The sequence below is a fragment of the Lissotriton helveticus genome, chromosome 2_1, assembly GCF_964261635.1.
Source record: "Lissotriton helveticus chromosome 2_1, aLisHel1.1, whole genome shotgun sequence".
Lineage (NCBI taxonomy): Eukaryota > Metazoa > Chordata > Amphibia > Caudata > Salamandridae > Lissotriton > Lissotriton helveticus.
In genome coordinates this window covers 908,593,394-908,619,935 of record NC_136059.1, presented here as the reverse complement: position 1 = coordinate 908,619,935, position 26,542 = coordinate 908,593,394, and the positions used below count along the sequence as shown (strand labels likewise).

The 26,542-nt window shown below is 47.1% G+C and overlaps 1 protein-coding gene across 1 annotated transcript in view; it reads left to right on the top strand.

Annotated features, from left to right (window-relative positions):
- The window catches only part of LOC144818325 (uncharacterized), a 557,334-nt gene that overhangs the window by 425,118 nt on the left and 105,674 nt on the right, over positions 1-26,542 (top strand). Inside the window, exon 9 of the mRNA XM_078675638.1 lies at positions 314-399. Within this exon, the coding sequence (XP_078531764.1) occupies positions 314-399 (86 nt within the window). The remainder of the gene's footprint in view (positions 1-313; positions 400-26,542) is intronic.

The window sequence follows — 26,542 nt, the reverse complement described above, 5'->3', positions numbered from 1 at the left end:
GAATTCTTTCATTTAAGTCCTCAGGCTGTTTGTTATCGCGACTGATAGCACAGGCCTTCAAAAAGGAAAGCACGTTTTACGTAGTTTTTGGAATGATATGCTGTGCATTTATTTTCATATCCATCTGTTAGTACTTTTTAGTCAGTACTTCTTCTCTGAAAGATGGCACTGCATACCGAGGATATCATTAGAATTTGTTTTCCAAAATATGAAACCAGTGTTTGGATGAGAAATCAGTGGTATTTTATGTAACTTGGTATGCTTTTTATATGGAAATATTTGTTTCAACATTTTCTTGATTTTTCCTAAATAGAAATTGAATAAAGAAATGATGGTTGCTTTTCATGGGAGGCCGGGCCTTGGTTATACAGGAGCAAAAATGAAAAAGCCTGTCAAAACGTGAGTAGGGTGTGCAATTTTCTTTTTTTGTTCTCGAATAGTTCTTATTGATGTACATGAGCCTGAATCACATATATATGTTTAGCTGTTTTATACTGCGGGATTATCCTTGTTCAATTAAGTTAAATTCCTGAGAACAAGGTGTGTTAATGTTCTCATAACAGTTACATGTACTATTTTATTCTTTAAACTTAAAATCCCAACTAATAACCATTCCACCCTCACCCCTGATGCCTGATATGTCATAAGCAAATTGCTGCTGGTGTTAAACATTTCTTCCTAAAGCTATTAAGTTGGTGAACAAAGGAGCTCTCCTCAGTATCCTATTCCTATGTTTATATCTTTGGTGTCCATTAACAGTTGCTATATTATAGGATGAGTAGTTTAGGTGTACATGTATGCTGAGGGCAATTCACAGCGGATGAATATCATCTTTGATGGTGCCCTTAAAATGCTCGAGGAGCAATGTCCCGGGCTTGGGATATGAAATATTTTCTTTTGTTCCTTCCTATGTAACAGTGTGCTCTCAGCATGGACCGATGTGACCAGCGAAAGAACCCAAGCATCTATAGTATGGGGGCACAAGTTTGTTTGCAGTACTTTGGGATTGATCGCTTAACCAGGATCAGGGCAAGGTCCAGGAACTTAACCGCGGGTATCTCTAGGGTGAGGGAGAAGACCCAGGAGCACCCAGTCAGGCGCGTTTGTCATGGAGACGCCAATTGTGGTGGTTAGTGTTTGTAGTACCGTGGACCAGTAAGTCTGGAGCAGGGAACAGGTCCACAGCATGTGAAGAAGTCTGCATCGAGGAGAGAACGTAGGCGACATCCCGCAGAGGAACCAGGCTGGTGTAAGATAGGCACTGTTAAGAATATTAAATTGAATCTATTTGAAGCGGGCCCCTTTGGATTCTTATTGGGGATATTCCAATATTGTAAGTCAGTCCGAGTCATGAAAAGTATTTGCTAAGTCTGTTTTCATAACATTTGCAGAGGAGCTCAGGAGTTATTGATCTGTTACAAAGATCTCCTATAGAACCACCTGATAAGCTTACTCCTATGTACCTTCCTCATGGAGAGTTTGGTAAACCTCCTGTCTGGAGTAGTTCATGGCGGGTGCAGAATAGATTGTAGAGGGATTGTTTATTGTGTTCATAGGTAAGAAATTGCCTGTGTGGAGGATTATACTCCTTACTACCAATGTAGGAAGGTCGTTCATTTCACCATTAAGGAATAAAATCGCCAACTGTGGAAAGTCCAGCGGTATACCAAGATCGTAAGTGTCCCCGTCTCAAACGACCTGTTTTGGTCGGTAGACCTACCAGAAGGATGGGGTGGGTAAAGGGGGTCTGCGTGTTGGTCAACCTGTTCATTCATAGTCAAACAGGACATTGCAGTACAGAGTAAGTCTGTAGCCTGGGAGTTAAAATGAGTGCAGGGGGACGGAAGGTAATGTAGCAATCGTCTTGAAAGTCAGCCCTAGACAGCCCAGCCTCTGAAGAGAGCATCAAGAAAGCCAACGGGCCAACCACTGCAGCTGTGTTGCCAGGTAGTAGCGTTCAAAAGCTCGGAAGGGCAAGTCCACCTGCCTCAGCAGGGAGTTTCAAATCAGCGATATCTACTCTGCGTCGCCCAAGGCCCCAAAGAAAGGCTATCCGGAAAGAATCAAGTTGTTTAAAAAAGGAGTGAGGGATGATGAGGAGAAGGTTAGTAAAATAAAGGAGATGAGGGAGGACCACCATTTTCACTAAAGTCATCCTCCCAATTACTGTAAGAGGTAAATAGGCCCATAAAGTTATTTGAGATCGGAAAGCTTCCATCACTTTACCCATGTTACGATTGTGCACATTTGCGGGGGAGTGTTAAATGTTGAATCCTAGATATCTGAATGTGACCATTTCAACTTGCAGCCTCGGATCCAGGTTTGTTGACGAGAAAAAGTACAAGATTTAGCCCAGTTCACCTGATGACATGAAAGAGTAGCAAAATCAAAAAACACGTGTGCAATGATGGATAAGTCAATATTCGCATCCCAGGTTTGCAACAGGATATCAGCAGATAATGATATCGCATAGGTCTGTCTTCTTATTGGTATCCCCCATTCGGCTCTGTGAAGATGGAGGCGGGCCGCTAAAGGCTACATTGCCATGGCGAATATTATCTCTTAAAGAGGCAGCTCTGTCTGGTGCCTCTGGACACGGGCCACCAAGTTTTCACAAGGGACGTGGGAGTGGTATGCAGTATTTGAATCCACTTCCTCCTGCGGGTGCCTATGTCAAAAAGTTGCAGCACTCTGTGCATATAATCTCAGTGCAAGGAATCAAAAGCTTTCTGTAAGTCAAGAGCAACGAAGAATGCATCGGGGAATTGAACTGCAGATTCATCCTTGTTGTCCCAATGATGGAGGAGGTTTAGAGAGGTGTTGCAGTCCTGAACAAAGCACGCCTGGTCTTCATGAGTTATATTCGGTAATACCAGAAGTAAGGTCCATGATTTTAGTGAGGATCTTGTGATCGTTGTTTAAGATGGATAGTGCTAGGTCCTTCGGGTTGTTGTGTGGATTCAACAAAGTGGGAATGAGTGCAGCATTAAGTGTTGGGGGAGAGAACCTGATGTGTATGTAGCTTGATAGAATGAGTGTAATTTGGGAGCCATGGTACGAGAAAATTGGGCAGATAGCTTGCCTGGCAAGCCATCCATTCCTGAGACCTTCCCACTGAACAGGCCCTTGAGAAAAGCGGGGGAGAGGAATGTCGGCGACAAATCAGTCGCACAAAATATGTGACATGGATGGTGGGGGTGCGTAAAGTGAGCTACAATATACGTGAAAGGCGGAGCTGATGGCTTGTTGGATGAGGGCTGCCCCATGATGGGATTGAAATGGCTAGCGAGGGGGTAGGGGGGGTGGAGTCTGCAGAGCTGGGTGGAACTAGCCTTGCTAGCAGGCGGCTGGGTTTGTCGCCATTATTGTGTGCTCACCGATCTTTTGATACGCAGCCCCTCGCTGCTGGGCCTTATCCCCTCTAGTGCGGAGTCCTTTTTTGGTTATTTCGGGTAGTTTGCGCTTAGTGCTCCATAATATTTCTTCCACATAACGTATCAGCTCCACATTTACGTCCTTTTTTAGGTCTCGCCTACGCAGCGCTGCTTTAGAGTGACCTCTTGGAATCACTCCGGGCTTTTGTTGAAACTCGTGCATGTTTTGCACTGTTTTCTATTAGTACTCGTGCATGTTTGGCATTTCCCTTACGGGAGCGAGCAGTGGTGCTTTCTGTTAGCAATTATCGCGCTTGCCACTGCTCGGTCCCGTAAGGTAAATGCTGTACATGCAAGACTTTAACTTTCGCGGCAGCAGGGCCGCTCTTGTCTTTCAGCGCTTGTTTCCTTCAGCTTTCGGTGCCCAGTTCTTCTGTATGTCCACAAGAGGGCAGCACCACATTGCAGATTTATTTCCCACTATTTTCAAGTTTTGCCACATGCATTAAATTTAATTTTCCCATTTAAATGTTTATATTTGGTGATTTATAGGGACGCCACTTGCACACGTCTAGTGGGGCGTTTAAACAAAATGTGTTTCGATCACTCCATCCAGTTGTTCTTGTTCCATTTTGGAGACAACTGAAGTGTTTAGTCAATGACTGTTAACAGTAGTTTATAATGCACTCTTTTATGAAAGATAATATATTAAATCTCTGCATCGCTCTTAACTGTAAGGTTGTACTTGCTTTTCCTCAGGGAATTTCACTGATTCTTTTTCAACACCTCTCACAGTGAGTAGCTTTGAGAGTGAAGCACCCTGACGCTTTATTTTGGAAGGGGTGTCTGCCCCTCCCCCTCATGCCCTCTCGCTGCGTGTTCTGCACTGCCGCTTCCGGGGTACTAATGAGTGCTCAGCAGGGCGCAGGGTAAGGGGGCTCGCGCCCCACGCTGCGAGAGCAGATGCTTCCCAGCGCCAGCATTTAACCAGAGGCAGCTGCATGGCTGCGTCTGCCTTCATCCCAGCTCCTCCCTCGTTCAACATGCCTTTCTCCTCCTCCCACCCCTAACCCCCCCCCACCCCGCCTCCTCTGCCCCACTTTCCTCTCTTCCTATGCTGCGGACAGAAGATCATGCTCCTAATCTGCGGAAAGGTAAGTCCCTGGTGAACCTATCTCTTGTATCGACTTGCGGTTCTGCTCTTGTCTCCTGTCTTTCTTCCCCTCTTTCCTCACCTCTGGAGCTTACTTTCTTCTGTCTTTCTTACTCTCCGCCCCAGTCTCAGTTTTCTGCCTGGGGGCACAACTCTTGCAGTTACCCGCAAGATGCTCTGTTCTCCTTACATAGCCCCTTAAAGGCATAAGGCCACCAGCCCTCCTTTCATACAGTTACTCTCCCCTCCTTTATACAATTTACTTTCCCTGTGCAGTTGCGCCTTTCTTTTAACCCTCCCCCTTTCTGTTCAGCCCCGTTCTCTTGTTATCCTCCCGTGCCATATCTTGCGCTCCATATTTTTCATTCTGCCTTCAATTCTTCTGTGGTTGCAGAAGAGCCCCTTCTCCTGCCGCACTCAGTTGTTTGGGGAATGGGGTCCCCTAAACCCGCAACTTACTCCAGAAGTCTGGCGCTCACTCCTACTCCGTGTGCCCCCGAAGAGGCACTAACCCCAGAGAGCCTGCATCCTTCTGGGTGACCCTGCTGGCTTATCACAAGGTGGATAAGAGCCTCCCTCAATATAGGAGCTCCCATGCAGTTCCTTCCGCCACGCCGGGCGCACCTCGTTTCAAGACACCTCGGGGGGGAAATGTACTGTTATTTTACTCAACGCAGCAACCGAAGTTGTTCTGTTCCGTTGCGTGAAAGGGCGAGAGGGGACAGCACCCTGTGCACATAGATGGGGCACTTCGCTCTCTTTCAGTTTTCTGCTGCACTTTGAGGTTGCATAGCGCGGCGCACACACTATTGCACCATACCACAGTGCAGCGCTGAATGCTACTTTGTGTTACTTTTGGTGACTTTTCACGTGTGCAGTGAAATTTGCCCCCTGCTTCCTAAGCACTCAGCGGGCTTCCACACAGGAAGTGAGCATCTCCTGCTTCAACATAATCCCCCCTCCCCCCCTCGTCGCCGTAGACTAATTCTTTCATTTGGCAGAGGGTCTCTCCTCGTGACCCAGCAGAGGTGCTGTGGGCCCCAGTGCAAGCACGGAAATTAAGCATCTCTCTGCAGTCTACTTAGTAAACAGGCACTGGGATAGCCAATAGGTCTTGCTTTTGGGACCTTTAAAGTATTTAGTTATGTAGCACAATATCTTTGGTGCAACAACAACTGTTGCATGGCTAAACACTTATAAGGTCCCAAAGGCGAGACCTACTGGCTATGCCAATGCTTGTTTTTAAATCCAGGGGATTCTAAAGCTACCAGGGTTTGTAGATTCCTTTGGAGGGAACTGAGAAATTAGCTAAACTATGGCTAAATGTAGTTTTTTTGGGGGGGAACGAAAAAACCTCTGCATAAGAAGAAGTCTGTTTTTTTCCTGCAAATTACATCAACAAAAGGTTTGTGGTGCTTAAATCCCCCTTTTACCAGCTTTCAGGAACAGGCAGACTTGATTCAGAAAACCACATTTTTCAAACTAATTTTGGCATCTTACTAGGAGATAGTCAATTTTTGCTACTTTTTGTGCTTTTAACCTTGCTCCAGTTTGTGGTACGAAACGGGTATGTAACCCATGGTAGATCCTGATAAGCATTTCTGAAAAATAGACGAAATTCTGAGCTCAGCAAGGGGTCATTTGTATAGATCCTTCAAGGTTTTCCTATAAAAAGTAAGTTGAAATAAAGAAATATTGAAATTGAGTTTAAAATATTTGTGTCTACATTTTCATCTGTAACTTTTTCTTCCTGTGGCGGATTTTTGTTATTTTTTTTTATAAACATTTTTATTCGATTTTGTCTGTTAGCACACTGCATCCGTTTCAAGCATAAACATATAGCTGAGCATTGTGTCTTACCATCATTGACATTTTCAATTATTACAGTTTCACAAGTGTACATCTTTACAACATTGGAGAGCAAACCTTTCCAGTTATTCCGGGGTCCTCAGTCTCCTTCTGAATCCGTACTACTGTCATCGCGGTCTGAGGGCGGTTCACAAATATTTCCCCTGTACTTGTTCCATGCCCCCCCAGATTTTTGTCCATTTCCTTGGGCAACCCCTGCTACTGAACACCGCCCTCTCTCCTACCATGGCTGCGTCCATGTTGTTACCCCATGCTGTTAAAGTAGGTGTTTCTGCTCTTCCCCACCTTTGCGCTATATTCCTCTTGGCCACCATCATACCTATTGTAACCCAACTTTGCCCTGTACGTGTAAGGTAATTTGGTTCCCATATGTTTAACAAGCAACGCTTGGGCTCAGGTAACAAGTCAAGTCAAATAGTGCTTTATTCGAGTAATTACTCATAAAAGCAAGATATACACAAAATATTAAAATTGAATTAAATTTACAGTCAATAATAATAATAATGACACTGCACTATTGAATTCATAAAGGACACATAATTATAAAATTTCTCACAATATTTGTTAAGTAATTAAAAAGAGATTAATACATTTAAAAAGTTACGAAGTTATAAAAACATTGTCAATCTAAAAAGCAGTGGTGACAATAATCTTGAAGACAAATAGTACAAACAGAGAATAGTTAAGTAACTAGCAGTCTCTATCGTAATGCAAAACATTGATGATTTAAAAACGATGGTAACAAGATCTTAAAAACAAGTTTTGCCGACAGAGAATAGTTAACCAACTAGCAATCTCTGCCTGATCGCCCATGCCCAACCAGTATATTTAGCTGTGCTATTACTATCCATGTAGTTGAGCTTGAACATATAATGCGGAGTGCAATAGAACTACATGTGGTCCCAAGGTTCCTGCACATAGGTGCTAACCATACACGCCTTGGAGCACTGTAGGCTTTACAAGGAAACAAAAAGTTACCAACTGTTTCCTTTCCCATATCACAGGCTGGGCAGGTGTCATTCCCCCCTACACCCCATTTAACAGTCAATGATTTTAGTGGGAGGGCTCCAGCTCTCAGTTGGAATAAGAGCTTTCTGTCACCTGGTTTTGAGATAATGTCCCAATACGATTCTAAAGCGGGGTATAGTTTAGCCTCAAGAAAACCCACAGACATAGACCCATTGCTGGATCGGCTCAGGCTCCTGTTAGCAACATTTTCCCAAAAGATATTTTTTAGAGCACGCTTGGTGGGAAATACTGCACCTGCTGGATCTAACCATATAGCACTTAGCCCAAGCTCATATAATATTGCTTTCAGAGAATTGAGCCAGCTAATTTTGTGAAAGATATCTGCCTTTATGACATCAATAAAACCTTCGCATAGTGCATAAGCTCGGGAGTGGTCCAAAGTCTACGCCAATACAAGATAGGCTGCAAGCTGGCCAAGTTCTTAATTTGTTTCCTACCAAGATCATATCTTAGAGGCAATAGTGGAGTACTTTTCGGTGTGCCAGTGAGTAGCCTTAAAAACCTGTTCTTCGAGGTTTGCAAGGAATTCAAATTTTCAAAGCCCCACATCTCCGCTCCATAAAGAGCAGACCCGATTGCCTTTGCTTCATAGACCAGCAAAGCTGGCTTAACAGGTTTAGTCAAGGGCTTCCTGTGTTCTTTATTAATAGCACCCGCTAATTGTTTGTCTCAGTGTAGCGATGTTTATATGCTTGCACCACCGATTATTGTCTGCAATATGGATACCCAGATAAGTAAATGAATTTACTACCTCAAGAGGCCGACCACTCATAACAATTTTTGTCTTAAAACTGCGGTGCGGCCTGAAGATTATGAGTTTAGTTTTAGTTGTGTTCACCTCTAGTCCGTGTTCCCCACAGAAATTTTCAACAATTTTCAGAGCACGCTGCAAGCCACTAGGGTTTTTAGATAGAATGAGTGTGTCATCCGCAAACATTAGTATAGGGATTTTTAGACCTGAAAGGGAGGGAGCATCTACTGAAGCGGGTACCATACGTGGAACAACACCATTTATAAACAAGGTAAACTAAGTAGGAGCCATTGAACACCCTTGTCGAACCCCTCGCTCGACAGGGAAGTCAGCTGTGACCATACCATAGCCACCCCACTGGATTTTAGCGAAAGTGGACTCATGGAGGCGCATTATCAAGGTCAGTAATTCCTCAGGGACCCCCAGGTTCTGTAGAACTTGCCACAATTTGGCCCGCGGCACCAGGTCGAAGGCGGCCCTCAAATCGACAAAAGCCGCATAAAGACTGCCTCCACCCAGCACCACGGCCTTCCATTGTAGCAATTTAAAGCGAAACACTTGGTCCACCGTACTTGTTGCCCTTCGAAATCCTGCTTGGTAGGGTGATAAGATATTATTGTCCTCTGCCCAATCAAGGAGCCTATTTACGACCACACGACCGATTGTTTTTTGCACAGTGTCTATAAGGCTTATTGGCCTATAATTACCTGGCTGTGCACGATCACCCTTTTTAAACACAGGGATGATCACTGCTCCTCTCCATGAAGCCGGGACCTCTGCTCCCTTTGCGATGAAATTAATAAGTAAATAAATGTATTTACACCATCGCTCCTTATCATTTATAAAAATATCGGCAGGGACGCCATCTAAACCGGGAGCCCGCCCTCTGTTCACTACATTAATAGCAGACATAATCTCTTTGTAAGTAAAAAGATTACCTTGGGAAAAGGACATAGTAAGCTTGTCCTCAACTGTAATCTGAGTATTAAGAGCATTTTGTGAGCTAAAAAATTCTACCCAATCCTCTTGTGGCACATTGTTATTAGGGGGTTCCTCTGCTCTCTCACTTCCCCATTTTACGATGTTCCAGAACACTCTGGAATCCTTCCTGTCACTAGCTTTTTTCAGTTTGCACCAATGTAGCTCGTCCCAAGCTCTCTTGGCTTTCGCTATGCAAGCCTTATAACCCTTTCTGGCTAGGGAGATGGTCTCGGGCTCCCTCCTTTTAATGGCATGACCCAAAGTAAGTCGTGCCGCCCTACATTCTGCATTAAACCATCTTGCACCTTGCAAGCTGTAGCCCCATTTTGCTTAACAGGTTTTAAGAAATGTTTCTTGATCTTGCCAAAGAGGGTATTATGGATATCAACCACGTCCCCCAAGTCAAGAGAAGAAACACTAATTAATTCCATAGCTAATATAGCTTGGTCAGTTTCATAGTTGATCGCATCAATGGCCTGTGGATTGGTCACTATACTTTCCCATTTGAGCCTGCGCATGTTATTTGCTGGAATGATTAAAGGTGGAGCAAAATCATTCGAGCAGGTTGAATTTGAATTAGTCCTAGCAGTCCACCATTTGTGCTCCACGCATAGGGGGTTGTGGTCGCTCTCAGGTCTCACAACAACTTCCATGTCACAAACAGATGGCCACAAAAGCATGCTACATATTACGTAGTCTATTCGACTTTTATGTCTCCCATTATCAAAAGTCATCGAGCCATTTTTATCCCGTGCTGTTCTTCCATTTAGAGCTCTCAGGCCCTTCTCGAGACACATGGCATTCAGAGCTATTATGTCCTCGGTCCAGCGTGTGACTGGCTTCACCTGTAGCTCAGGGATACCCCAATGGGAATCCTCTTCTGCTCCAAGGAAAGCCTCACTCTCGACCAAAGGCTCAAACGTCAGATTGAGGTCGCCTGCAATAACAGTACTGTTGCCATAGGAATACGTATCAAGGAAGTTATCTAAGGCAATTAAGACTTCAGAGCGGCCACCCTTAGCACTTCTAGCATATATGTTATAGATATCCAGTGACCCTAGAGTGTCATTGGTTATCCTGATCAACTGGATGTCGTTATGGCTAGTCCCTATACTTTTGATTGTGAATTTTAGGGACTGTCGAACCCAAATTGTAAGACCCCCCCCCCATTGGTCTTCCTTTTGGACCCTTTATAGCTGGCACAGAAAAGTTTAGATATCCTACCACAAAAACAGGTTCGCATGCCCAAGTCTCCTGGAAAATGCACACATCGAATAAACTAACAAAGCTGAGCCAGTCCCCACTATCTAGTTTAGAAGACAACCCAGCCAAATTCCAAGAGATTAGATTTCCCCCCCCTGTAGAACCACAAGCCGGTACTTTAGGAATAACATTCGGTATGTTTGGTTCACCTGCTACTGTCACTACTGGGCTTAACTGGGCTATACTGCTTACAGCTACACTATTGCCTACCCCCTGGGAACCAACTGCAAGATTACAATGTAGACAGGGAAAGGCCGTGTCTATATGAAGATCCTTCTTGCCGTATGCGGCCCCCAGTTTAACCCTCATCCTATTTCTGATACAATTGTCATTCTGGATTGTCAAGCTGCATAAACTCTGATTAGTTGTAGCTGATGATTCCAACCTTTTACCCCCAGGAAGTCAATCACAATCGTTCAGATCAGAAAGAGCTGAGTACCTATTCTCCAGATTTAATCCCCACTCATTGGATTGGGCAACACTCCTCCCCTTAGTTGATACCACATTCCATTTTGTCCTTAACATACATTGGTTCGGGACCCTCCCTTTCCGATAGTAAAAGAAGTCTAAAGTGAGTGGGATAATCTCGTTGGATCTTCGCTGCGGCGGGAGGATATTGGGCAGTATGTTAGTTAAAACATCAGGATTTGCAAAATTCAAAACAACGCAGTCACCCCTGAATTTTTTTATACCATTTCCAATCCACTCGACCCTCCTGGCCATAACTAGTTCTTCTGCCAACTGTTGCTTACCCCAGGGAGTTATCTTCATATTTTCTGTCAGCCAGTGTAAGGCTTTGGACAACAAGGATGAAGTTGTTTCCTCCTGTCCTTGGGCCAATGTGGGGACGTTAGCTAGAACCAAGACTAAAGGAGAAGCCTCAACTATAAGCTCGACCGAGCCCTTCGTTGCTTCCGGAACACTGGATGCAACTGGAGGGGCAACATCCCTCTGCACACCTTCCGATGCGGCTAACTGGGGAGCCGCCAGTTGATTGAGCAAAGGAAAGGCCCCCCCTCCGCCCACAGATGTAGAGGTGCCCATCCTTTACTCAACCCTGTTAGCGACTTCATCAGGCAGCTTTTCTACTTCAGCTAATGATTTGTTCAGTAAACCCCCTAGTCTGTTCACCTCATTCGTAAGCTTCTCTATCATGCCTAACAACGGCTTTACAATTCCTTTAACCTTAGTATCTATCATGCCCAACAGTTTCTTAAGTTGTTCATTAGTTAAGGAGATGGAATCTTCATCAGTTACTCTATCATCCTCCTCCACAATGTTTCTAGGGGGGGAAGCAGGCTTTTTCCGGCTTGAACGAAGCCCTCCACGTTTGGGCAGGCCCTTTCTAGCGCCTCTAGTGGTGCGCGGCGCACGCACTGGGGTGGGGGCTTTTTACTCAATTAGAAATAGGTCAGCCTCCTCCTCGTTTTCACTGTCTTCCACTACACAGTTTATCTGAACCGTAACCATATTATCAGCAAGGTCAAGTATTGGAGCAATGCTACTACTGTTATCTAACTCTGCGGATTCGGTCAGGTCTGGTGCCAAAAGAGATGGTGTAGATGGTTTTGGAGATGCACCCAACCCAAGTGAAGATCTCCTATCGCTGTTGATTTTAGCAACTACCTGAACTAGGTAGTTGTCCATTGTGTTCTTAGCCGGGGATAACTTTTTACTAGACATGGCGCACCAGTAAACAATAAACTTTCCAAATACCCTATGTAGATTCGTTAACAACGTGTAGCACAGTCCCTCAGAATGGCGTAGCCTCAGTACAGCGATGTATGTTAGCGATAGTAACCAAGTTGGGCTTCATGCGATTGGGAAGGCTCACCTTGGCATTACGGGCAGAGTAACTGGCCCAGTCCAGTCTCTGCCAGTCTCGGACTGTCTTAGACTGTCCGCCCTTAGTCCGGGCTTCGTCCGGCGCGTCCCGCGCGCGACGAGGGACCTGCCGGTGCTTTATGCGCCGCCTGGTGCGCTGTTTGCAGTCGTCAGCGCCTCCCCCTGGAGGCTGCTGGGAGATGGAGTTCGACCGGCGGAGCCAAGCCCGGCCGGTCGATGTCAACGATGAAGTGGCGGAGCCAAGCCCGGCCGCTGTGCATGCAGGAGAAACGCCTCAGTATTCAGGCTGCAGATAAAAGAAGAACAAGGGACTCGGCCCTTGCCGGTGCTTTATGCGCCGCCTGGCGCGCTGTTTGCAGTCGTCAGCGCCTCCCCCTGGAGGCTGCTGGGAGATGGAGTTCGACCGGCGGAGCCAAGCCCGGCCGGTCGATGTGAACGATGAAGTGGCGGAGCCAAGCCCGGCCGCTGTGCACGGAGGAGAAACGCCTCAGTATTCAGGTTAACTTGAGGGGGTGTCCAGCTTGGGCTCAGGTAACAGCGATACCCCCTCTGACTGCGACATAATCCTTAGCACTTGCGTTCAGTAGTCTGCTATTTGGGGACAATCCCATATAGTGTGGTAAAAGGTCCCTTCCTCCCCACACCCTCTCAGGCAGTAGGGATAATCTGCTCGCCCTATTTTATGTAGGGTGTGCCTTGTGTAGTAGGAGCGGTGTAGGATGCCTAATTGTACCAATCTGAGGCACGAGGGAATGCCCACCTCTTTTGGGGACGCTAGTGCTTCCTGCCACTCAGTCATCACTTTCACCAATGTCATGAGTCCATTTTTCACGTAGGGTTCCCATTTGGTCAGGCAGGTTATTCACCAACTTACGATAGGTTAGGGAGGTCGCCTTCTTTGGCATGTAGTCTGTTAACAACCTGTCCTTTATAGGGGACGCTTCTGGGACTTCTGAGCCAGGCGGAAGCACTATCATTAGGGCATGTCGAATCTGTGTGTACCGAAACATTTCAGAGGGCCTAATTCATATTGCTGCCGTAGCGTGTTAAAGGAAATGACTTCCTCTTTTTGCCACATGTCTCCGATCGTGGAGATCCCGATCTCATCCCAGCGATCGAAGCCTTTACTGTGTCTGAGTTTCCCCAGCCGCTTCATGTCCCACAGTGGAGTGAGCTGAGTTAGTACCCCCTGCCATCCCAGCTTTGCCTGAGCCATGTGCCACAGTCCAAGCGTATGAAGCAGTGGTCCAAACTTTGTCAATGACAACTTTTTATCGTAGAGGGGAGCTAGCATATCTGCCATGCTTAACTGTGCTCTGTCTGCCTTCAGTGCCGGTTCTGAGTGCAGAAGAAGGACCCATTGATTAATTACTTTTAACTGTGCTGCACAATAATACAGTTGTATATCGGGTAGCGATATCCCCCCATCGTACCAACCTCGCGCCAACTTGGCTTGTGCTATAAGTGCCGGCGTATTGCCCCAGAGTAGATTGGACACTTGTGCCAAAATGGCTTTAAAGTATGAGGACTGTACTGGTTAAGGGGCCTGTGGTGGATTTTTGAAAGGAATATACCTACATCAGCAGGTCCCTTCTAGTTGAGGGGCTACATAGGGCTTTGTAGGTCTACAAGAATCCGAGGTACCCAGAGCCAACAACCTGCTCTCTCTGGGCCTTGGGCTCCATATGAAGAGCGAATAACAGCGGTTAGAGCTGGCACCCATGTATCATGGCGCAAGTGATCGGGATTGGCTCTGAAGTGCACCTGCACTATGGCTGTGAGGTGACTGTAAGTACTAAATATCCATTTGCGAAAGCGAGCTCCTATTCCAAATTGTGCAAGTGTAGCTTCCAAGTACGCCCAGTGCACCTGGTCAAATGCTTTTTCAACGTCGACTGACAACACCACCCGCTCCACCCCTTGGTACTTAGCCTTGTCAGTGAGGTGGCGTAGCATATTGTCTCCGCATTGCCTATTAGCCATAAACCCCCACTGGTCCGGATCCACCAGAGCCAGCATCATTGGTTCAAGTCTGGCTGCCAGGATCCCCGTAAACCGCTTCAGATCGATGTTCCGGAGGGATATTGGTCTATAAGAAGGGCAGAATCGGATGGCCTTGCCTGATTTTGGGAGAACGTCAACCAATGCCAGGAGCATCGTATGGGGGATGTCAGAGGTGTCGCCTATTGCGTTGAAGAGTCTGGTTAAGATGAGTGATAGTACAGAGCCAAAGGTCTTGTAAAAAAGTAGCGGAGTATCCGTCGGGACCGGTGTATTTAAGATACTCAAGTCGTGCAATAGCCAAAACCACTTCGTCAGTAGGGATTGGGCTGTCCAGGCTGGAAGTCTGTTCCGGAGTCAATTTGGAGTGAGTTATCCCTTGCAGGTAATTTAGGGAAGCCTGTTCTTGGAGACGTTGTGCTGTATGAAGTTTGGCGTAGAACTCGCTGGAACGCACGGGTTATGTCTTCGTAGTTTGCGCATTCGGAGCTGGTGCATCTTGGACTGTATGGACAGTAGCTGCTTGGCGATGCACGCGTAGATTATGGGTCAAAAGACGCCCACACCTGTCCCCTCCCACCTAAAATGAGTGTCTCAGTCTTAGGGCGCTGTACTCTGCCCTATCTAAATCTAGGCCGGCGGGTTGCAAGCGCACTCCCTCTAGTTGCCACCACACCCGGGGTGCCCCTGTCCGCTTGTGGATACGCTCTAATTCCAGAATTTGTTTAGTGAGGCCCTCTCTCTTGTCTGCAGAGGAAGTGGCAATAAGTTCCCCTGTAATAACTAACTTGAGCATTTCCCACAGGGTAGTAATTGAAGTATCAGGAGTGTAATTGAAGGCCAGGTACTGTAGTGTCTTGGTTAGGCGTTGTACCACACCGGGTGGTGTAGGAGTGTGTCACGTAGCTGGCAAGAGTAGGATGGCCTGCCTGCGCTAGGAATTGCTAGTGTGAGTGTCAGTACAGCATCGTCTGAAAGTGACCGGCCGCGATATCCGAAGCGAAAGCCAAAGGCAGTAGTCAATTCTAGTGTAAGTTTTATGCACATGTGAATAGAATGTGTAGTCTGTGGTGTGTGAATGTAGAGATGTCCATCAGCCCTAGGTCATGCAGGCACTCCCTCCCGCTACTTGAAATGGCCCCCGTTTGTCCCTGCTGTTGGGCTGAGAGGTCTAGTTGTTTGTTAAACACCATATTTATATCCACACCCCCCCCCACCACCACCACCCCCATCAGGATCTGCCAATCTGAAGAGGTCCTTGAACAAAGGGAGGGACAAGGTGGGCTGTTTAAGGTTGTCAGGTCCATCACTGCTCTGCGGAGGAATGCCTCCTGCTTCTCATTGGGCGTGTATACAGAACCAAGGGTGAGGGTGCATGCATCAATGGTCACTGAAATGGCAAGGAGCTGCCCTTTAATCTCCTTGCTTTGCGTCCACTTTCCCTCCAAAGGTGTGGGATATATGGATGGCAACTCCGGCCGTTTTGGTTGTGTATGAAGAGAAGTATTGTTGTGGGAAAGCCCTTGATTGAAGCCTGTGTGTGTGTCTCTGGAGAGTAGATGCCTTTTGTGTAGCAAGCATATGTGTGCACCCGATTGCTCAAGGTAAGATAAAATAGCTCTTCCCTTCATATGGTTGTTTAACTCTTTCATGTTTTTGTGGGAATTTTAGTGTTTGCTACCGTGTGGGTCGGAAACAAGATTAGTAGCTAATCGAGGAGCCAGTGTGTACCAGGTGTCTTCCCCCCACCGCCCCCAATCATAGTCCCCGGTGTACCAAGATGATGTATCTGGTGGAGAGTGATTACCTGCGTGTGGAGCCAAGTGTGCAGAGGGCTCATAAGGGTGAAAAACAACTTTAAAAAGGAAAACCCCAACAGAATTAACTGTAAGTCTAAGGATGGTCTTCATGTGACTGACGAATGTCCAGAGCATCCTGCTCCTAGAGAGTCAATAAAGGGGTACCAGTGGCCATTGTCTCCACCCTCCCACCCAAGCCCAGCCTCATGTGTTCATGAAAGCAGATCAAGAAGCGAGAAAAGGGACCAGCAGCATGTCTGCTATCTTTCCCCTGGTCTCATGGTACGGGAGTTCCAGGAGAGGCCCCTGTCAGGGTCGCCAGGACTGCCTGTCATTCTTTGGCCATGGTTTCCGGGTCAGGTTTCAATGTATGGGTCAGAGACTTGATGGTTGTCCACCCATGGCCGCTTCAACGGTTCCTGTTCAGCTTGCCTTGCAGCGGTTCTTTCGCCGCGGGTGCTTCGATATATAGTAGCTTGCAGGCCTCAGTCACAGAGGGAATTTGCCAGAGTTCCTTGTTGAAGGGATAGATCAATCGAAAGGGGTGTCACCATGAGTGCAAAATGCCAGCCACCCGTAGATGCAAGGTGCTGGGCTGAAATGCTTTACGTTTCAGTAACGGGGATGCAGCTAGGTCTTGGTACAGTGTGGGTTTCTGGCCTATGAATATGAAAGCGGGGTCATCTCTGGCAGCGCTGAGTATGGGCCCTTTGAGCTGAAAATCATGTACACAAGTCAATATATCTGCTGATGGGGCTGCGGCGGACTTCCGGGTCACACTCTGTGTGTGAGATCAAGCTTGATGTTGAACTCTGGCACTTCCCCTAGGATTGAGTGGAAGAGCTAATTTACTAGGGCCTCAATGTTTGTGTCTTCCGTCCCGGTCGCAATAACTCTAATGCGAATGTTATTGCGCCAGGACCTGTTTTCCAAGTCCTCCGTCTGGGCCAGTGAGTCAAGGTTTTGCTCAAGTAGTCTAATAACTATTTCCTCATCCCTGATGGTTTTGTGGTCCTCTATTGTATTGATCCTTTCTCCCAGGGACTCCAGTTGCCGGCAGACCTCTCGAAGGTCAGCCAATAAGTCGTGTTTCATTGTTGATAGATCCTCTCGGAGGGAGGAGACGAGTGGCTCGAGGAAGGTGCAACTAACGGGGGCCTCCGCCCCTCCATCTCTTCTGTGGTCTTCTGAGGAGGTGGGCCGTCGGCCTGTGAATTGTGCGGCTTGAAGAGAATATCTTTTACGGATCTAGCTTTCCTCCCTTTGCCAGGGGCCATTTCTAGGATGTTGATCCCCGTGGATCGGGGAAGGTTGTTGAGGCCGTCTCGGGATAAGTCATGGAGGCAGTGGAGTCACAGTCTTCCTCAGAGAGCGTATCCTTGGGTGCTCCGCTGCCAATCTGTAGCTCCCCCTGAAGCCTTTTTCTGGACACTCTGGTGATGTGCGTAGTTTCTTCTTTCTGCCACTACTGTTTTCCCGCCTCCCAGGCCTTGCTTTGCTCTCCAAAGGCCAGAGGGATAGTCCTCGGGAGAGGAGAGAGATCAGGCCTTGGGCCGTACTTTAGGGTACAGGCCCCAGCTCTGCCTCCCCCTGCTGCCGCTGCTTTCCTTTGTGGCCCAGCGCTGCTCATTCCTCACTTGCGGTCCGAGGCAGCTTCGCGGACTTCGCCCCGCAGTTTTGTCTTGGGTAGTCCGTGCCTGGGGGCCCTTCACCACCTCCTGTTGGCTGCAGGATTGGCGTGTTTCTCTGCCCGTGTTTGTAGAGGGATGGAGGAGATTTACTCAAGGGGAGGGGCCTTCACCACTAAATTTCAGCCCTTCTGGCTGTGCCTTGTCTTGGTGCCCGGCCTGTGCCGCCCCTCACCTCTGTGGCCTTGTGTTGCTGGTTCCTCCGCGTTCGGCAGTGTCAGCATAGAGGGCCGCCTAGAATACCTTTTCTCTCCCCGATGGGAGAGGGTCCACAGATTACTGTTACTCAGCCGCGGTCTGCATGCCGGCCCAGCCTCGTCCAATCAGCCCACTGGCCTCGCTCTCCCTCAGCGCTTCTGCAATCGTGTCGTTTCACCGCTATAGCGCTACTTCAGATCGACTCTCGTTAGCAATCTTAATTCCCCCCCGTCCACCCAGCACGCCACTTCTGGGGTTGCCAGAGGGCCTTCGGTGCATCGCCCTTCTATACCCACTGTCGTCTCGTAGTCTTCGGTGGGCCACCTCCAGCCACCTGCACCTCTGCGCGGCCATCTCTCGCCACGCACAGGCTCTGATTTTACAGGGTTGAGCCCCAGACTTTCCCAGCTCTTGGGAAGCTTTTTGCTGAGGGATTCTATCCTTAATGGCCCCCTCTCTGCAGGCAAGATCGAGGTCTAGCTGGGCGAGAGCGGGGAGACAGGAGAACACGTCATAATGAGTCGCCATCTTGGCCACGTCCCTTGCTGCACTGTCTTGATGGTGAGAGAGGGGCATAATTAATTTATCCCTGTTCTTCAGCTCTGTCAAAATATGGAGGTCTGAGTTTCTAATACTCAAAATTGATAAACCTATGGCTGCATGTTAAGGAGGACCAGCTCAATCCTTTCCTTTATATTTACCAGTAGTCCATATGCTAAACTGTTAACTAAAATCTAAATGTTTAATGCAAGCCCTCGTGAGCCTCCATTGCAGAGGGAGGCATCAGCATTCAGAATGCTAGATGTTACGGCCTTTGGATCAAAAATCTCTCAAAGGGCGAGTAAAATAGTGGTCTAGGAGGTCAGTCTGAGCTTGAAGCTTATCCTATTGATGACTTGGACAAAATGTACTATGCTTACATTTTATCCCTGTAAGTGATTTTTCTTTGCTGAAGTTTTGTTTCATCCAACGATATCTTAAATCTTGTATAGTAAATGTATCATGCCATTGAAGAATTCATTTAATAAAAAACAAGTTTTAAAAGCCAGTAAGTACCCGAAGAGGAAATACTTCTGACACTTCAACCTTTTCCTGGGTATTCAGACCTCTTGGGTACAAGAATACCCTGGGTTATTTGATTACAAACCACAGCTGCAAATTTGGGCATCAAACTTCACGGTTAGCCACAGAAGTAACATTGAGGCCGTCCTTCCGATGCAGACACTCTTTACATTGTATAAAGTGATTTCAATGCAAAAGGAGTCCGTGCAATAATTCATGAGTATGACACTTGTGAAAGAAGATTTCAAGTTAGTAACACTGCAAATGGTATTCAAACTTAATTATTGCAGTTAGACAACCAGTAGGTAAATTGAAGGCCTTGGACACCCTTAGTAGCCATCCAATAATTAAATCTGCTTCACTTCAGTTAATCAGCAATGGGGGACAATGCTATTTATAGTATTACTACTCTTCTAAATATTCCATGTTCGAGGCTTATGAGCTGTAGATCGCATACTTTTGCATAGATCGCCATCTGGTGTTGAACTCGGATGTTTGCACTTAATTGTAGAAGTCTTTGTAGTCACGAGATAGGCGACTCCTCTTTTGGTTGGTAGTGCTCATGGGTATCGACTCCATCTCCAGATTGTTTTTTTCCGCCATTGGGTTCGGATGTAATTTGCTGCGCTCCGGGTCGTTCTTGTTTCAATTCCCCTTCGACGCGCAAAGCTTTCACCGCTCAATGGTATTGTTTAGATTGCGATCTCTCTACTTCCCAAACAGATTTTCGAGTGCGGTCGTCGACGTGGGCTGTTAGGCCAATCGACGCCATCAACTAGCATATGGAAAGGACTCCATTTAAAAAACGCAAGTGTGGGGCTAAATTCCCACACACAGATCTGCATGAGGTCTGCAACCTTTGTCTTTCTCCAGAACACGAGAGTCGACACTGCCAAGCCTGTGATTCTTTCAGGTCCAAGAAAACTATACGTGATCGCCGGGCTCAACGTCACGAAATGTCCAGATCAACAGTCTGAGCGCCGGAAGACATCTTGGAGGCAGGCCCGACGAACAGGAGACAGGATATGAACAAGCCAGCGTCTCCGAAACCGACGAATCAGACGATTACTCCAGGTCAACGAACCGTGAGTTCTGACGTCAACACCCCAGCCCCCAAAAAAACATAAGGCTCCGGTAACACCTTCACCTTCAGGTCTGGGTCGAAACTGTGATACTGCTACAGAAGCCCCACCTCCGGGCCCGGCTCTGAAGCCCACTAAGCCTTCAGGCAGCTCGGAATCGAGCCAGCCACATCACGGTGCCGAAAAACCCTCTTTAGCACCGAAACGTAAGCCCAAGGTAGCGCCGACTCCAGACTCTTCGGCACCAAAACCCAAAATTCTAGAAACTTCGGCACTGAAGCAAACTCCATCCAAAACTTTGGATCCGAAAAAACTGCCAAAAACTCCTACTAAGCAAAAGGACACAAAAACACCTATTAAGCTAAGGAAGATAGACTAAAACACCACTCAGCGCCAGAAATCTACCGGATCCTAAGCAAAAGACACTGCATATTGACCCCATTACTGGGCAAGTTACCTCTATACCACCTAAAAAGAGGAAATTGGACACCTCCGAAACATCGAGATACCCTCAAAGAAAAAAGACTCAGCCACCTCACCTATGAGGCCTTTTTCACCACCCCCACAGCTTCCAGCCATTATACCTTCTCCAGCACACTCTCCAATACCTCCTCTATCACCTATACCACAAGATGATGATGAGGATTTTAAGGATGGGGATGAAAACATAGACCCACCACATAATGATACAGATACTGCTGACACCCACAGTATTCCACCTCATGACTCTTGGGTATATTATAATGACCCAGATGTACCTAGGCCAGATTTATACACCTCCAGACCATCCCCTCCAGATAACAATGTAGGTTTTGGGCAACTAATAAATAGAGCTGCACAATACCATTGGGTTCAACTCCATTCAGACCTCCTGGAAGAAGATTTTTTATTAGAGACATTCTCACAGCCTCAAAAGACAACTAACACTTTCCCTATGCTCAAATGGGTGATTATACATGCCCCTGAGGTTTTTAAAGACTCTGTCAGAGCTAGGGTGCTCAATCCTAGAATTAAGAAAAAATACAAACCAGCTTCAAGTGATCTAATTTACTTTAAAAGTCAACTTCCTCTGGACTCATTGGTAGTGGCGAATGCCCGTAATCTGGCAAATTCCCAAACCACAGGTTATGCCCCTCCGCTAGTGGTGGGCGGAATTTGCATACTCGCGGTACGCAAAGCTCCGCAAAACGGTAAACAATCACGCAAAAGTTCGGCGAACATGCGGAATTGCTTGTTTCGCTCCTACGCAATACTTTTTTCCTGTTCTCGAACGCTATTTGCGTGCTCGGGGAGAAATATCTTGCGAACACGCATTTTGAACGCATGAACAAGCAAAAAATTCTGCGAAGCCGCGGATCGTGGAATTTTAGGCAATTCCACGATCTCCGCATAACGCACAATTACCCAAATTCCGCAAGCAGAGCGGAATTTACCGCCCAGTCCTACCCTCCGCCAGACAAGGAGTCTAAACTATTAGATGCATCAGGTAAAAGAGTTGCGTCCCAGGCAGGAAACGTCTGGCGTATCGCCAACTCACAAGCCTTACTAGCAAGGTATGACAGGGCTCACCACGAGAAGCTTGAAAAGCTCATGCAACATCTCCCAGACCAATATAAGACCAAGGCAAACGATCTTATACAAGAGGGCAAATTAATTACAAACACCTCAGTTAAATGTGCCCTGGATGCAGCAGATACAGCATCTCGCACAATTAATACAAGTGTATTACTGCGCAGACATGCGCTGCTACACATATCTGGTTTCAAACAAGAGGTACAATCCACTATCCTCAATCAGTCCTTGGATCAGGAACACTTGTTTGGACCTACTGTAGACAAATCTATAGAAAAGATTAAAAAGGACACAGAAACATCCAAATCCAAGGAGGCTCTACAAGCAACAACTAGTAGAGGTTCCTTTCGTTGCTCCTCTCATAGGGGCGCCTCCAAAACAACTGCCACAGAAAACACCTCTTCCACTTAAAAAAGCCCCACACAAGCTTCCCCTAGCAGAGGATATTTTAGAGGGACTTACAGAGGCAATAACAGGGGCAGAGGAAGTGGTTCTAATACCTGCAACTCCCCCAACACAAAACAGTGACTCCCCTCCACTCCCCCCAGACCACTCCACTCCGGTCGGGGGAAGACTATCACAGTTCCTACCTATCTGGAATTTTATCACCACAGACAAGTAGGTAAGACAAATTATCCAGTATGGATACTGACTGGAACTTACTTCTAACTCCCACTCCCCACATACCTCCCAAACAACGTCCAATGTCCACAGAACATCTAACGCTTCTCAAGCAGGAGGTTCTCTCTCTCTTGCAAAAACATGCAATAGAACCAGTTCGCCTACACCAGCAAGGTACTGGGGTTTACTCCCTTTATTTCCTCATCCCCAAAAAGGATGGCTCTCTCAGGCCAATATTAGACCTCAGACCGTTAAACCTGTATATACAATCAGACCACTTCCACTTGTTCATGCTACAACAGGTCCTCCCACTGCTCTAACAAGGCGATTTCCTTGCCAATCTAGATCTCAAGGACGATTATTTCCCCATTGCTATTCACCCGGCTCACAGGAAATACCTACGGTTCATGGTAAACGGACAACATTATCAATTCAAAGTCCTTCCATTCGGGGTCACAACAGCGCCCTGAGTCTTCACAAAATGTCTCACAGTGGTAACATCCCACTTAAGAAGACGGTACAAAAGGGGGTGGTGATGGACGGAGCATCCGAACCAATCAAACGCTCACACCCAGTCAAAGGATCTGGGATTAATCCATCACCGTTCTTTAGCCCACTCTGCCACCCCAGTTCAGACATGGCAATATGCAAATCAGTCTGACCCTGTGCCTCATGGGAACAGTCCAGCCCGAACTGCCAAGCCATGCCTTCCCTGGATCGGAAACAAGCTTCCTAGAACCGGTTACAGGCATTTCAGCCGTCTTCAGCCAGGCTTGCTTAAATCCAGTGGCCAAGTGGGCAAGGGACTCACGTCTGAGCATACCCTGCCAACTTATGGCGAACAAAGCGGTACAAAAGGGGGTGGTGATGGACGGAGCATCCGAACCAATCAAACACTCACACCCAGTCAAAGGATCTGGGACTAATCCATCACCGTTCTTTAGCCCACTCTGCCACCCCAGTACAGACATGGCCATATGCAAATCAGTCTGACCCTGTGCCTCATGGGAACAGTCCAGCCCGAACTGCCAAGCCATGCCTTCCCTGGACCAGAAACAAGCTTCCTAGGACCAGTTTCTGGCATTTCAGCCGTCTTCAGCCAGGCTTGCTTGAATCCAGTGGACAAGTGGGCAAGGGACTCACGTGTGAGCATACCCTGCCAACTTATGGCGAACAAAGCGGTACAAAATGGGGTGGTGATGGACGGAGCATCCAAACCAATCAAACACTCACACCCAGTCAAAGGATCTGGGTTTAATCCATCACCGTTCTTTTGCCCACTCTGCCAGTGTTTGATTGGTTCAGATGCTCCGTCCATCACCACCCCCTTTTGTACCGCTTTGTTCGCCATAAGTTGGCAGGGTATGCTCAGAAGTGAGTCCCTTGCTCACTTTGCCAGTAGTCAATGCAGATCTCTCTATTCAACCCAGGTCTGACTCAGCCTGCCTTGCCCTTCTAAACCCAGACAGTCAATACACATAATAGCAGAGCACACTGGAAGGCTTAGGCAAGAAAATACATACTTTCTAAATGTGGTATTTTCAAACACAGAATATTAAAAAACAACTTTGCTAAAAGATGTATGTTCGAGGCATATGAGCTGCAGATTGTACACTATGTATTAGATCGCCACCTGGTGTTGGGCTCGGATGATTGCAGGTTGTTGTCTTCTTGGAAGAAGTCTTTGTAGTCACGAGATAGGTGACTCCTCCCTTGGACAATACTGCACATGGGGATCGGCTCCATCCTTAGATTGTTTTTTTCCGCCACTGGGTTCGGATGAAAGTTTCTCCGCTCCGGCTAGAAAAACACTTTTCAGCAACTTCGAAGCGCAGAACTCACACAAACTTCCAATAACTACCTTCGACATCAACTACAATACTTTTCGACGCCATAGTTTCCATTCTGGTAATCGAAGTTGGCAGTTAGGCCTATCGACGCCGTGCGGCCTACACCACATGGAAAGAACTCCGTTCAAGAGATGCCCGGTATGTCCAGCAAAGTTTCCACATAGCGACCACCACGAGGTCTGCAACCTCTGTCTATCACCGGAACACGACGAGTCGACCTGCACAGCTTGTGCATCCTTCCGATCAAAGAAAACCACCCGGGATCGACACGAAATGAGGAGATCAGCTCCAGTACCGGAAGACATCTTCGACGAAGAGGTTCCCCTCATTCCCGAAGAAGACTCACCTGATCTCCAGATCGTATCAGAGGCAGACGACTCAGATGACTCCATTCCATCGGGTCAGCGCGTGAGTACTACTGCTCCTGCACCACATATTCTGCCCAAACCGAAGGGAAAGGTCAGCACTCTGCCCAAAGGGCCCAGTCGAGAACGAATACCTGCTTCGAAAGCCCCGCTTTCCAGCCCGTCTCCGAAGAAACCAACTAAGCCTTCTAGTGCCTCAACACCGAGCAAGCCTCTTCCATGGGCACCAAAAAATAAAGACGCCTCGGCGCCGAAGCCAAAAGACCCTTCGGCACCGAAGCCAAAAGACCCTTCGGCACCGAAGCCAAAAGACCCATCGGCATCAAAGCCTAAACCAGTACCGGCACAGAAACATAAAGACGTACCGGTACCAAAACCGAAAGAAGCACCGGCTCCGAAGCCGTCTACTTCTACACCTTCGACGCCGAAGAACTCAAAGCCTGATTCCGAGGTGCCCAAATCCTCGAACATGCCTACAAAGCCGAAAACAACACCTTCGGCACCAAAAAATGTGCCACAGGACGTTATAACACCTCCCCAGGCTAAAGACACACGACAACCTCCTCTGGAACCGAAAAAATCGACGCCCAAGAAGGTTGTAGAGCAGGAAGATCTTTTTAGACCAGATCCTCGACAAAAGATCTACATAGACCCAAAAACAGGTCATGTAGGTGCTACAACTCACAAGAAGAGACCAGCAGATGCACCACCCACACCTGTGGTTCCTGCCAAAAAGGACTGTGCAACATCTCCTATGCACCCTTCCTCTCCTATACCTTTCTCTCCTTCTTCTCCTGTTCCTCCTCAGATATCACCTCGAATCTATCCTGTACATTCTTCATTATCATCACATTCCCCACAGCAGAATGATGATGAATACAATTTGGGTAGAGGGGATGACATGCAAGACCCTGATTCATACCAGGTAGATGAGGGTGTATGGGATTTTTCAAACCCAAAAAATGTACCTATATGGGATTTTACAAACCCACAAAATGTGCCTGACATCCCTGAACCGCAGTCATACCCATCAAAGCCTTCCCCTCCAGAAGATACCATTGGTTTTGGTCAGCTGTTAAACAGAGCTGCTGTTTACCATGGAGTCCCTATGCATTCCGATAGCACAGAAGAAGATTTTCTCCTAGATACCTTTGAGCAGTCTCAGCGGTCTGCTCAAATTCTTCCCATGATCAAGGGGGGGTGTTATAAAACACGCTCCAGAAGTTTTTAAATACCCTGTATGCGCTAGGATATTAAACCCTAGAATCGAGAAAAAATATAGACCAGCACCCACAGATCCCGTCTACATTAAAGGACATCTGCCACTAGACTCATTAGTTGTGGCCAATGCTAGGAAGCGGGCAAACTCTCAAACTTCTGGCGAAGCACCCCCACCTGACAAAGAATCAAAAGTAATTGACGCGTCAGGTAAGAGAATAGCTGCACAAGCTACAAACATCTGGCGTATAGCAAATACACAAGCCCTCCTCTCTCGTTACGATAGGGCTCATTATGACCAATTAGAAAAACTACTTGAGCACCTACCAGATCAGTACAAAGATCAAGCAAATGACCTTATACTGGAAGGCTAGTTAATATCCAATGCCTCAATAAAATGCGCGCTAAAGTCGCAGACACAGCATCTAGAGCTGTAAACACCAGTATCATACTCAGGAGACATGCGTGGTTACGCATTTCAGGGTTTAAACAAGAAGTGCAAAGCACCATTTTAAACCAACCATTTCATCAGAACCAGTTATTTGGCCCAGAAGTAGACACTGCGCTGGAAAAAATGAAGAAAGATCCAGACACCGCAAAGTCTATTGGGGCTTTACAGTCCACACCAGCTAGAAGCTCCTTTCGTCGCCTCTCGTACAAAGGAGGCTCCAAACAAACTGGAGCAGACACTACAACATCTTTCAAATCCCAAACATCCTCTAACAAGGGATACTTTAGAGGAGGATATAGAGGCAATAATAACAAAGGAAGAGGTTGCGGTAACAATAACAACAGATCCTCTTCCGCCACAAAACAGTGAC